General features: G+C 45.1%; 1 protein-coding gene across 2 annotated transcripts in view; it reads left to right on the top strand.

Moving 5' to 3' along the window:
* Positions 1-13982, top strand: part of DOCK2 (dedicator of cytokinesis 2) — a 409352-nt gene that overhangs the window by 322057 nt on the left and 73313 nt on the right. For both annotated transcript variants that reach the window (XM_033432052.2, XM_033432051.2), the window contains exon 30: positions 4803-4881. In XM_033432052.2, coding sequence (XP_033287943.1) covers positions 4803-4881 — 79 coding nt within the window. The remainder of the gene's footprint in view (positions 1-4802; positions 4882-13982) is intronic.

The following is a 13982-nucleotide window of genomic DNA, read 5'->3' as shown; positions in this document are numbered from 1 at the left end:
CAAGACCACAGCAAGGGAGAGTAGCAGAGCGGGAACGTGCCCCCAGGCAGGCTTGCTCTAGCTGCTGCAGGAGTCTGTGTGCACCTTGCATTACCGCATCCAGTCCAAGGACTGATGCATACGGTGCATAGGTTTATTCAGGACACGAAACATAGGAACTCTCAGTTGCCTCCAGTAATGAGGATTTGTTCTGTTACATGAAGGGAAGTAGGAAACTGGGAACCTGGTCCAGTGGCTGCAGTGAGCCTCCCGTGGAGCAGTTCTCAGGGTAGCAACCTCGGGTATCCTCGGGTACCAAGCTCCCTTTCTGCCAGCTTCTTCCTGCTCACAGCAGCTGACTTCTCTTGCAGTATGGCCTTTGCTTCCTCACAGAATTATCTGCTCATGGCTTCTGCTCAGGGCAGGGTTCGTTGCATTCTCCCTGGTTGTCCTGCTTTTGAACTGTCTAAAAGGGCTTGATTTACTACTATCCAGGCTTGGGTGCCCCCACTGGTACCCATATGATTACCCATGGGCTTCTAGTCAGCCCATGGAAGACTGCCTGAGTCGAGTGTCGGTTCTGGGCCCCCTCAGCTGTGGGCAGGGCAGCAGGATAATGGGGACTAAGTGGGAAGGGGCTCTGTGCCTTGTGGGCGTGAGTAGGAGCATGCCCAGTGCCAAAAACCATGCAGGCTGGCCTTCAGGGGAGCCAGTATATCTTTCTGGTTAATTGCAAGGGCTTTCAAGAAAGACAGACCTGAGATTGGGTGGACTCTGCTGCTTATTAGCTGTGGGAATGTGGGGAAGTTTTTTGATCTTTCCAGGGCTCAGTTTCCTCTTCTGTTAAATGGGTGCGACAGTAACACCTCCTTCAGTTTGTAGGATTAAATGAAACAAAGTCTATAGAGCACTTGGCACAGGATATATGCATGAGACTCCCATCATTGTCATTATTAACAAGGTGAGCTCACAGCTTGGGTTGAACAGAATTACACAGATTTCTTTGTGAACGGAATAGCATGGTGGTTAAATACCAAGGTTCTGAAGGCAGCATAACTTTGTTTAAATACTGGTTCCACATGTATTGGCTGGGTTCTTGGGAAAGTTACCTGAACTCACATCTCTAAAAGGCAAACAATATCTAACTCGGAGAGTTCATGTGAGAATTTAAAAAGGTGGGAAAAAATCACGGAAGAAATCCATGCAGAGTACTTAGCGCAGAGCCTGGCACATCGTTGGTAACCATGACTGTGATTATTATTAATTTTTTTAGAGGCTGCTAAGCATCACGGATGAAATGCAGGAAATGTGAGGTTGTTATTTGATCGTGAACTTTGTTTTCAACACTTCAAGATCATTTTTGAAAGTAACAGAAAAAGTTGAGTGTGTTTTCATTCTAACCCACTTCAACATATTCATGCTTAGGCTTTAAGTACAATTATTTTTTTTTAAGAATACAGAAGACATACTTTTCCAAACCCATAGGTGGGAAACCAAAGTTAAGTGATATTCTGATTCCCAGAAGAATCCAGAGAGAGGGAGGAGCCTTGATTTACTTCAGCCCCTATTTGCCACCAGTCCCCCCATCAGCACAGGTTGCTAATCATTCCTGGTTATTGGGCTGGCCTTTGTGAGCCAGAGGAGGTTTAGGTTGACAATCAAAATAATAACTGTTATGGAAACTACTGAGAATGTGTAAAACCCCTCATTTTGGTATCATATTAGACTGTCTGAGATGTTTATACATAATATGACAGCCACTCAATGCATTTCCATCTGGAGAATCAGATACTAATCTTTAAGAAGAAAATATAGATGTTTTTTCAAAGACGTATTAGCAAATGACAGAATAACAAAACCAAAGAAGTCTCACCTTGTGGCAGCCTGATGGGGTGGAGGGTTTTGTGGGATTTATATTTCCTGTCTTTACATGGTCCTGATGGCTACAGCTTGTCCTCTGTCCATTTTGCTGTCGGTACCTGCCTTTGGAAGAAGGATTAAGCAACCCAAAGGGGTCTGGGCGGCCACAGCTACCATGTTACCGTTGTCACCATGTGGCAGGCACTGTGCTCAGCACTTACCATACATTTGCCATTACACCCTGCGGGGACCCTGCGAAAGGGGTTACATCGCTGCTCTTTCACAGAAAAGGAAACTTAGGTGTCAAACACAATATTAACATGTCCCAAATCCACACAGCTGGGAATTGGCAAAGCGAGAAATCACATCCAGTTGTGTGTGTGTGTGTGTGTGTGTGTACAAATCTCGTGATCCTGATAACAGGATACGCTGCCTTCTTTGTTCAACAAATATTTATAGGTGAGGTTTTCAGAGGTGATGAAGAAGAGAGCCCAGTGCTACTGAAAATTAGTCCTTGGGCCACCTTTATCTCTATGTCTTAGGTCTGTTTGCTACTTTACATTTAAACAAGGTTTTGTAACTTTCAAAGCTTTTTTATGTACATTTTCTCTTTCTGGCTTCTAACAGATGGATGTTATACAAAGTCGGATAATGAAGTGCTGATCTTAAAAACAAAACAAAAGAAAACAGATATTTAGTGTTTAACGAACACCTAGCCCAGCTTCCTAACAAGCAATGCCTGGTGTAGCACATGCTATAGTTGCCCTTCCCACACTCGTGGCCCACCCAAAATATACCTGCAGCTTCGGTGGACATTTCCCATGCATCCTGAGAGCTTCCTACTTCTTTCATTCTCTGGGCTTTCTCTGGCTACAGGAGAGTTCTCAGCCCACCTGCAGGGCAGGCCAGAAGTGCTAGGGACTTAATGTCCGTAAGAGCAACTTTCAACCATGGGGGCGCTGGTATTAATGGGTAAATAGCCCAGGACACTTCTGATGCTCAAGTATGTTCGCTACAGTCTAAACTCAGAAGTTCCCATGTAGAATTGAGTCCCAGTTATTACCCAAAGCAATAACCTGCTGATAAACACTTCCTTTTACTGGCTTCCCACGGGTAGCCAAATAGACATTTTCCCTGGACCAGCCACTCAGTAGAGAAATTATTGATTGTCCTCTGTTAATCAAAGATTATAGACAGTAGTACAGGGAAGATCTGGCCCCTGCCCTTTTAGATTTTACAAACACACACAGTGGAGACTTGGCCACAGTTGGGCATGTAGCAGCTTGGGAGGTGACTGCAAAAATCCAGGACAGAAATGATGGTGACTTGGTTCGGGTCAGTGGCAGTGAGTGACGAGAAGTAGTTGCATTTGGATATATTTTGAAAGTAATGCTAAGAGGTTTTGCTGACAGGTCAGGTGTAGGATGTGAGAGAAAGAGGAAAGTCAAGGATGCTAAATCCCCCTACCCCTTGAGCAACTGGAAGAATGGAGTTGTTTTCAGCTTAGATGGGAGGACGACAGAAAGAGGGCAGGTAATAGGAGTCAAGCTTTTGACATGTATGCTTGCAATGCCTATTAGTCGTCCACGTGAAGGTATAGAGCAGAGAGCTGGAATGCAAGCTGGAGCTCAGGGGAAAGGCCAGGGATGAAGATATAAAATTTGGGACTCAAAGGCATGTAGATTGGAGAGTAGATGAGATCATGGAGGGAGTCTCTCATTTCAAGGAAAGCACAGTCTAGTTGGAGGAGACAGTCGTTACTGAGTCACACAAATAGCTCATTCGCAGACCATGATGAAGTCTGGAAAGGCAGTTGTACTGACTGTCCTCTGGGGGCCTGAAAGATGCAGCAGACCCTGCCCTGAAACAATCAGAAGGAGGGGGCATTCTATACAAAGGAAGAATACAGCTATGAACTCAGAAAACAGCCAGAAGCACAAAGTAACAGTGAGAAAGGATCCTAGCAAAGAAGGTGGGGTCCAATCATGGAGAGCATTGACGGTCAAGAGAAAGAGTTTAGATTTCTCCTGTGGGCAGTGGGGAGCCACTGAGGTGGGTGAACGACAGGATTGGAACTGTTCCATAGGGCAACTCACTCTGGAGGCTGAAAGGGAGAGAGATAAGAAGAGGCTGTAAGACCAGAGAGTAGGGAGGAAGGAGAGGAAGGGATGGATGGGAAGACATTCAAGAAGAAACACAATTTGACAAGAGGTAACAAAATGTTCAATACGTGTAAGATTTGATCAGCATTACCATCTCGAGAAGAAGAGTGGAGAAGAGGTATATATGGGAGGTGCAAGGCATACATAGAAGAGTGATCATTGAAACACTGTTTATAACAGAAAATGCTAAGAAGCAACGTAAAGGTCCATCAATAAAAGACTGATGCAATACGCTGTGATACATCTATACAATAGAATGCTCTTCAGTGATTAAAAGGGATGATATATATCTGAATTCACTGGCATGAAAGGAACACACAATTTATTGTTGAGTAAAAGAGGCTGTGAAACAGAATTTATCGTTTAACCCCATTTATCAAAATGCTATCTTTATAATATCGTTTGTGTATATATGTCTAGGGAGACCTTTGAAATTATGTTCGTCAAAATGTCAGTGATGGTTTTCCCCAGATGATAGGATTGCTGGTGTGTCGTTTGTTCGTTTATTTATTTGATTTGGGAGGAGGCAATTTTTCTGTCTTCCTGCATGGCATGAATTTTCTGACACAGGCTTGTAACAGTTTAAACAAGAGACAATACAGATTTTCTAAAGGAAGTCAAACAGACAGGCAGGGCAGGGCAAACATGGCCTCAGGTCTACAGTGAGAGCAGGTGTTAATGTGGGTCAACGAACCTCTTCCTTGGGTCTTTGGAACTAAAGGAACTTCAGTCTGAAGCATGGGGGAGGAATGTTTGGGGTAGCGTGCTCAGATGGCCTGGTGACCTTCTGCCTTCTTCCAGGGTCTTCCTGAGAGCTATCAACAAGTTTGCAGAAACCATGAACCAGAAGTTCCTGGAAAACACGAACTTTGAGTTTCAGGTGAGTGTGAGGCGCCAGACTTGCCCTTGGAGTGCCCTGGCTGGGCTGCTCCAGCAATCTGGGCTAACTGCTCCATCAGACACATCCCAAAACACTCGGAAGCTATGTCTGTGTCTCTGGGTGTTTCCACAGAGCCGTGGCGGGGAGAGGGGAGGGAGGGAAGTACTCAGCGTTTGGAACCAGACCCTTGATTAAATAGTCATCAACTGAGCAGCATATGCAAATGTGACCGTATGACGTATCTTGTGTTGAAGAGGAGACTTGCATTCATTCATTGTCAAAGTGGGTGCCACCTTTTAAATATGTATTAATTTTTTTTTTACTTTTTTATTCACTGGAGCCTAGAAAAGCAGCCATTCTCAGATACTGAAAGATAAAGCTCACTAGTACATTTCTGTGACTTTCTGATTCCTCCGGAAACCACTTTTAGTGCTCAGACAAGACCTGGGGACTCTGTGAGGTTCAGGGGCTTCAAAGCATGCCCCTGGGGCAGACAGGGTGACACATCTGCTCAGGGCCCAGGCAAGAAGAACCAGCTCTTCAAAGCCTTGTGGACAAGTTCAGGTTGCTACCTCTGGCTGGAGGTGTGAGAGAGGAGACCCTTAAAAGGGGATCCCCCCTCCAGGGAAGCCTCTGACCCCCAGGATCTCTCACAGCACAAGCTTAGGGAGTGGCCAGCAAACTGGGGCGATGGCTTTTTCTGCCTGCTCGTCTGGGGTTTCAGTTCCTGTCTGGGCTCTGGCCTCTGACCAGCCGAGGAACCTCAGGCAAGGCCTGGACTGCATCCGTGCCTCAGCTGACTCATCTGTAAGATGCTCAACAACACCTCCCTTCGCTACTTCGTAGGGTTTTTCCAGAACGGGAATGTGCCAAGGCACTTGCTAGGGGAACTCACTTGTAAGGAGGGTCCCAACAGATTCCGATCAAACACTTCCTCCTCCAAGAGGCCTCCCCTGCCTGATTCCTCTCTGAAGGTCCCCTAACAACCCCATGGCCACTGTGTATCACCACTTAGCCTGCTGTAGTCTCTTCATGGCACTCCGTGCTATCTTTCTTATTTGCCTACATGCCCGTTCTCTTTCTTTCCTCTGGTAGAAGGTAAGCTTCGGGAGTCGGGAGTGTGAAGACCTGTACTCACAGGGAATCTATGCTGTGTTCCTGGCACATAGTAGGTCTCCTTGGGGAGGTGATGCCTGGGCTGAGGTCTGTGAGGTCCGCTCTGCTAGACAGCACCGGCCTATAAATACTTAATAAACGTTATCTTTGAATAAGATTCTCTCCCACTACCTTGCATTTAAATCAGGCAACTGAACCATAATGATGATGAAGAGAACAGCTGCCATTTTCTGACAGCAGTGTACGTGCAGATCTCACAAGAAGCGCTTTATGCGTTATCTTTCTCAGTCCTTACAACTACCCTACAAGGTAGTTACTATGATTCTTATTTTCTCTACTGGAGGGATGTGGACACTAAGACTCCCAGGCGACGAGCAGATAGCCTGAAGTCACACAGCGTGTCAGTGCAGAGGTGGGACGAAAGCACAGCAGTGGCTGGCCCCAGAGCCTGCAGATCACTGCAGCCACATGCTAGAGATAGAGTTTCACCACCACGTTGGGTTGACTGCTTGGCAGGGTCTGGGTGAGAGTTATAAATCTTTGACATGGAAACAAAACATGTCACTTTGGCTGTTCGAATCAGGACAAGTGTTTGATCCCCTTCCAAATGTGGCCCAGGTGCCTGCAGGCTCTGGTTACGAGTACGATCAGGGAAGTTAATAAGGCCATTGCTTTTTTGGAGGGGCAGCTCGGAAGAACACACCTAGGGGCCAGTGGCAAGGCAGTGTTTGGGCCATAAAACCGTTGGCTGGTTTGTTCATCTCTTTCCGTGGGCTTTGGTATTTATAGCCTCGGACCTGATCTCCTGACTCTGGCTCTCCTCCGTGGTCTTAGAGCGGTACTTTCCAAGAGAAGCTCAGCTTTAGTCCTTCATGCCATTCTTTTAGGTTTTATCCAGTTTTCCTGAAAGAAAATCTGCATCTGAGAGTGCCCCAGAGAAGTGGGGGTTTCATACATGGAAGGTTTGAGCTTATGAGCTGTGTGGCTTTAGGCAAATTACTTCACCTCTCTGTGCCTCGGTGTCCTCAACATCAAATTATGACACTAATAGTAGCTACTTCTCTGGATTGTTGAGAGGATTCAGTGAATTAATTCGTGTAAAAGACCTAGAATGCCGGGAACATGGTAGTTAATAAATGGTTAATAAATGTTAGCTCATTATACTTACAATAATTACCATTTTGATGTGATGACGATGACGGTGGTGGTGGTCCTAAGTGTGTCAGGTCTGGGAACCCACATGTCAGTCCTCAGCAAACAGAACAGTAGGGAGGCATCTTTCTGGTCACCACAACAACTGCCTAGGGCTGTCACACCCACAAGATTTGTAAAACGGGAAAGCGGCCAACATTACAAAATGAAATAAGTCTTCTTTTCGAATGAGACTTCCACAGATATTTAGTGGGAAGCACTCAAGAACAGGATCATTCTTCAAACCTATCTTTGTTCTCCTACCTCCTCCTCACTTGTGTGAGAATGGATTTGTTCTCTGTACCCTGCCTGGAACACACCTTGTTTTCTTCTTACCGTTTCATTAATTATGCATTTAATATCAGCAGGAACAGCATCCACCACTAAGCGTGGCTGCCCTTGCCAGCTGCTGCCCAGAGGAGGGGCAAGTACAGTGAGATTCGCCCTAATATCTTTTCCAGAACTGTGGTTTTATGATTCAAAGGGCAAAAGGCAAGGAGCTCTGTGGGTGCCGTTCTGTAGGTGACAAGACCCGGGAATTAGAAAAATGATGCTTCCTGCTTGGGGCTAAAAAAGTTTGCATTCCCAGGCCCTATTCAAGATGCTGGGCCTTGAGATTCACATCTGTTTGCATGGTCAGGGAAGACCAAGAGAGGATTTCGAGTTTAACTCAGTGAGAATTTTTGTTTAAGAGCAATTCTCATGAGTCCAGGCTGTTGCAACATGCCTTGAGAAACTCAGAAGCAAAACAGAGCACTGGCCTGCCTTCAAAGATCTTGGGGTCTCAATAGCAGACTATAAATCCATCTTCTAGCATCCAAGCCTTTGAAGAAGGTGACTAAGCTTTATTAGGCATCGACTTAGGGCATTTTGACCCTTAATCATGACCCTATTAGGGTTGGGATATACCCATTTTACTGGTGAAGAAACTGAGCTTCAGAGAAGTGGTTGACTTTCCTATTAAAGGTCATCTAACTATTAAGTGGGTCTTCTGGGATTCAACCCCAGGCCTGTCTGCAATACCCAAGCTCTTTTCACTCTTCTGCACTGTCTCTTAGGAACAGGGTGCCTTTCGGATCTAGGAGACGGCTCTATGTAGCTCCAGAAACAGTCTGCCCTTGTTAGCTTTTGCTGGCCATGGGACAGGGAGCTCTTCAATGATTGGCTGCAGAATTAGACTCTCCGTGTTGGAAACTCTGATTGGTCCAGAAATCAGTGGTTGCACTTCAGATGTGTTCTTTGGCTCCAAATAATTTTTTTTCCATCTTAGGTGGCTGTCTGATTGCTACTAAGACCATTCTCTCTACTTGGGAAGCTGTAATTGGCTCTGCCTTTGGTAATTCCAGCCTTAGTCTTGAGGCATTTCTGGATCAGCTTCTGGGCACCAGACCACCTTGGGATCATTTTTAAACCTGTACTGGAGACCCTGTGAAATGAAAAGCTTCCAGAATATTCCCAGCCGTTGGTGGAGGAATGAGGGCAGGCTTGGTCTTTATAATGGGAAGTGTGACCAGTGATGGCAAAATACATGAGAGAGGGAGCACAGACACAGAGAGAGCACTCATTGGCGCCTTGAAGAGGCCCACAGCACTACCCACAGGGAGGTCATGGCAGGACGCCTCCACCAGGCAGGAAGATGGTCACGTGCTTGGGGACAGCTTCTGCGGCCCTGCCTGCTTCAGCTTGAGGACCCTAGACAACCTCTGGACTGAGGTTCCCAACCTGAATCTGTAGCTGGAAACTTTTACTCCCAGAATCAATGGCATCTTCAGAATGGCCATGGCAGCTGGGCCTCTGCACCACAGAGGTGGGTATGCTGACTGCATTTCAGCAACCCTGGGTGTTGGGTCTTTTTTTTTTTTTTAAATAAGAATTTGGGGTAAATAATAATTCAAGGCCATTGAGAAAGAAACTTACAGGATCAGACATTCTTGATGTCTCTGCTGTAAAGATATCTGATGAACCAGTGGAAAACTCAACCAACGACAAAGGCTAACAAGAACCAAGAGAGAAGAAGAAGAGCAATTTTAACAGAAGAGCAGAGTGGTTAAAGAATGCAAGTTCTGGAGACAGATGCACTTGGATTCAAATGTCAGCTTCATCATTTTGTAACTGTGTGACCTTGGGCAAGTTAGTCAACCTCTCTGGGCCTCAGTTCCCTGTTCTCTAAAATGGGGAGAATCATAATACCAATAGCATAGTTTCTGGGGAGGATTTAACAAGAACACCTGCGGCATGCTGGGCTCATTAATGAACTCATTCAGCAAATATTTCCTGAGTACATGTGGGGTTAGACATGATCCTAGACACTGGATATACAACAGGGAATAAAAAGATGAGTTTCTTGCTTGCATGATGCTTACATCCGGTAGAGGAGACAGAAAATAAATCAGTTCTGCTTAAAATATGTCACGAATCCTGTGAACAGGGTGTAATGAGGGCAAATAATGGATGGATCTAGTTTAGTCCAGGCGGGCTGGGAAGGCTTCCCCTGGAAGTGATTTTTGAACTGAGATCAAAAGGCTGAGTAGGAGTTTACTAGGTAGCAATTTCCTCATTTTGTCCTTATAAGTACCCCCTTTAGATACTATCTAAAGTCTCAGAGAGGTAGGGTAACTTGCCCATGACAGTGGAGCTTGTAATTGGATTGGAATTCTGGGAGGTGACCTGATGGTATCTATGAAAACAAACAACAAAGACAACACAAACAATAACAGTATCTGCATAGACCCTGTGCCTTAGCAGTTCCACGTCTAGGAATGTATACTACATAACAGTCTCTCATGCATAAAGATATATAAACAAGGATGTTGATTACAGCACCAATGCTGAAGAAGAAAAGAGTTGGAGTCAAGCTAAATGTCTATAAATAGGAAATTGGTTACAATTAAAGTACATTCTTAGAGCAGAAGACCATGCAGCAATAAAAGAGAATGAAGCAGATCTGTATATGCTAATGTGGAAACATCTGCAAGAAATATTGATGAGAGAAAAAAGCAAAGTATAGCAGACTATTAAGAAAAGATGTCTATACATATGTTTGTTTATACACAAAAAATTTTGGAAGGATATCCAGGAAATTGTTAGCAACATTTTCTTCTGGGGAATTAGACTAGGGTCCAAGGTAGGATGGAAAATAACTTTTGATTATTTAATCTTTTCAATCATTTAATTTCTTTCACTGTGTGTATATTACATTTATAATTTTTTGAGAGTTAATTAAAAATAGCTGAATTCTAAGTACACCCACTAGCGGTATGACTGGGTGGTTGTTTAATTTATCTGGATCTCACTGTTTACATCTGCGAAGTAATAGATTTGGACCAGATGACCCTTAAATTTATTCCAGCTTTAACCTTCTTTTGTCCTACGATTTCAAAATATGAAATTCCCAATCAGAAATCACCTTACTTCTTCCCCGGGGAAAAGGAACCTGTGTGTTTTGCCAAAGATTCTGTGGCTTCTCTGAGCCATCCAGGCTGGGCTGTTAATAAAATGCCACCAGGCAGCTTGGGCCAGGGAGGAAAGAAAAATCTGGGATCTTTTGAAACAACTGGAGAATCTCTCTAACAAAATGGTGATCAATAAATAAATATTTTCTGGAGCACAACTGTATTCAAGCCATCGTACTGAATTTAGCATTAGGGATACAAATAAGTAGAAGCCAGAACCCTTGGTACTGGTGGAACTTACAATCGGAAAAGACAGGGCTTACAAATGCTCTACGACCGGTACTTACAACAGTCCTTTATGGTAGTTACCATTATTTTTTCCATTTTACAAGTAAGGAAAATGAGGCTCAGAAAGGTCAAGTAGCTAGCCAAAGACAGCTCAGCCAGTAAGAGAGAGACTGGTATCCATTCCCTAGTCTGTGAGACACTGAGGCATGTGCTCTTAACCGCTGGAGGATCCTGTCACGGGAAGTGAGTGGAGCACAAGGTCAGGTGCGGAACGACGGACCCATGTCTGTGGTTGTACCTACTAAGTACTCCTCAGATCCGGAAGGGCTGAGCAGACCTGATGTGCTCTGCCTTCTGGGAAGGCCTCATGAAGGAAGTGGGTCTCGAACTGGGTTTTGATGAAAGGATGGAAGTTAGATGCTGCAGGTGTGAGAACCACTGTGAGCAAAGCCACGGAGGCCAAGACGCTTGTGTTCTATCTGTGAGTCTGAGCAGATCAGCCCCTCCCCCCTCCCCAGGCAGTTTGCTGAGGGAGATAACACTGGAAATTGCCTGAAAAGCCAGGTTAGTTCATTTGGTTCTGATTCTTCAGGAGCAAGAGTCAAGGAAGGTTCAGGCAAGAAGTATCATGAGTGCCCAGCCGTGTCTAGTTGTGGCCACTGCTCAGCTCTCAGGCACTGCACAGAGCCACTGACCATGATGGCCTTCCCTCAGTTCCAAAGTTGGACCCACAGAGCCTCATGGGCAGAACTGGGCAGGGGCTGTGGGTGAGACACTTAGGGGCACCATTTCTGATCCACTAAGAAGAAGAAGCACTGGATCTATGGCCTCATGGTCCACGAAGATCTTCAAGGAGAGAAGTCAAAAGAAAATCAGGTGCACTCCTAAGTATATACCCAAGAGAACTGAAAACATACATCCACACAAAACCTCATATGTAGATGTTCATAGCAGCGTTATCCATAATCGCCAAAAGGCGGAAACAAACCAAATGTCCATCAGGGATAAACAAAATGTGGTACGTCCATATATATTTATACCCGGAATAGTATTCAGCAATAAACAGAAATGAAGGACTGACACCTGTGACAACGTGGATGAACCTTGAAAACGTCATGCGTAGTGAAAGGAGCCAGACACTAAAGAAAGGTCACATACTTTCTGATTCCATTTCTATGAAATGTCAAATCCACAGAGACAGAAGCAGCTTTGTGGTTGCCAGGGGCTGAGGAGGAAGGAAGAATGGAAGTGACTGCTAATGGGTGGACGGTTTCTTTTTGGGGCAATGAAAATGTTCTAAAATTAGGTAGTAGTACCTTGTGAGTATACTCAAACCCACTGAATGATATACTTTAAAAAGTTAATGTTATGGTATGTGAATTATATCTCAACTTTAAAAAAGAAAATCAGGAATGTGTGACAGAAAACATTTTTGAAGGACCAAGTCAGGTAGAATAGAGGCTAGCAAGAAGCTTAATTAGATTTGACAGTGTCTAGGTATTCTCAAACATGGTTGGGAGAGGGGGATTTCTGGAATTATTCTCAAAAGTGATACCAATTCAACTTACTTTGTCACATACCTATTTCCTGTTGTAACCTGATTATTCTTATAATCCCCTAAATTCAGGAATTTTTCACCCTAGAAATAACCCATTCCATGTCCTATGACCAAGTTTTCCCGTTCCTTGGCTTGTGGTTTCATATCCTGGTCTTAGACGGGAGGAGGTGTGAGCTCTGGGCTTACGCAGACCCAAACAGTACATTTTCAGAACCTGCAAGTCATGGGGACGTCAGGAGGAAGGACAATCAGAGTGGCTGAGAGACGCCAGGAGGAAGGACAGTCAGAGTGGCTGAGAGACGCCCTGACCTTTCCTGTGTTTGGATAAGCGAGGTTACTACGGAAACAGAGGAGCCTGAGATCTGATTCTCAGGATGATGGGCAGTTTTTGGAGGACTTTGAGGAAGGGAGTGATACGATATGATCCTTCCGGCTTCTGTGTGCAGAGTTGACTTTACGGGGGCCACAAGCCAGGAGGTCACTTCACTGCACCCCTGGAGAGACTTGGTCTTTTTGGATTCTGGGAGATAAAGTTTCAAGTAAAAGAAGGAAAGCTCATTTCCTCAACAGAGTATGAGCTGCACGAGGGCAGGGACTACTGTCTGTATAACCATTGCCCTATCCCCACGTGATGACAATGCCTGGCCCGTTGAAGATGTTCAATAAATATGTGTTAATGCATCCTCAGCTAAAGACTGATCACAGCGTGTAGAAAGAGACTTGAACATCAATCAGAAGGCTTGGGTTTAAATCGCAGCTCTGCTGTATGTTTAACAAGCTGTGTGACCTTAGGCAAAATACTTAAGCCCTCTAAGCCTCAGTCTCCTCAACTGTAAAATGGGCCTAATAATGGCTACCAAGTTTTGAGAGATGAAAGGAGGGATGTGTGGGAAAGTGCCTGGCCCATGGTAAAATGAAGGGCTTGTTTTGCTCCTTTCTGAAACTGGAACCACAAGCCCAAATGAAAGTAATACTCTGGGCAGCAGTAGGGGCTTTATCAAGGGTAGAGCTGCCTTTCATTTAGTCTTGGCCATCTGAAACTTCCGATGAACATCTTTGAGTGAAGGATGAAGGTCTCACTGGCAGGTGATTTCCCCAGCTGGTGTTAACCCTCCCCTTGCTAGTCAATGTTTAGAGGAGGCTGGAAGTGTGTGGGCTTTGTCCAGCAAAGCTGCCCCCCACCTGCTCCTTGCAGGGCCATGGCATCTCGTAATAATTGCCCCTGAGCACCGAAGGCACCAGGTTGTACTATTTGCTTTGGTACCAAAGGAGTCACTAGAATAATGAAAAGAATAATAGGGCAAACCAGTGCTTTGGCGCTCTTACTGAGATTCATGCCCTTTAAACACATCATCTTTACCATAGCCCTCTGCAGTGGATACACAGGTACCCCTTTTGCAGATGGGTTCACTGAGGCTCAACAATACCTTGGTTTGGGTCTCCATCTCGGTTCTGTAGCCTGTGTCAATATCACTGTCACTGCTGCTAATCTTTGGAGCCCTTGCCCCGCGCTGCACACTTGACCTGATCTCTTTCACCATGAGCCGTGGAGCGGG

The sequence above is a fragment of the Orcinus orca genome, chromosome 3, assembly GCF_937001465.1.
Source record: "Orcinus orca chromosome 3, mOrcOrc1.1, whole genome shotgun sequence".
NCBI lineage: Eukaryota > Metazoa > Chordata > Mammalia > Artiodactyla > Delphinidae > Orcinus > Orcinus orca.
This window is presented reverse-complemented; position numbering and strand designations above follow the sequence as displayed.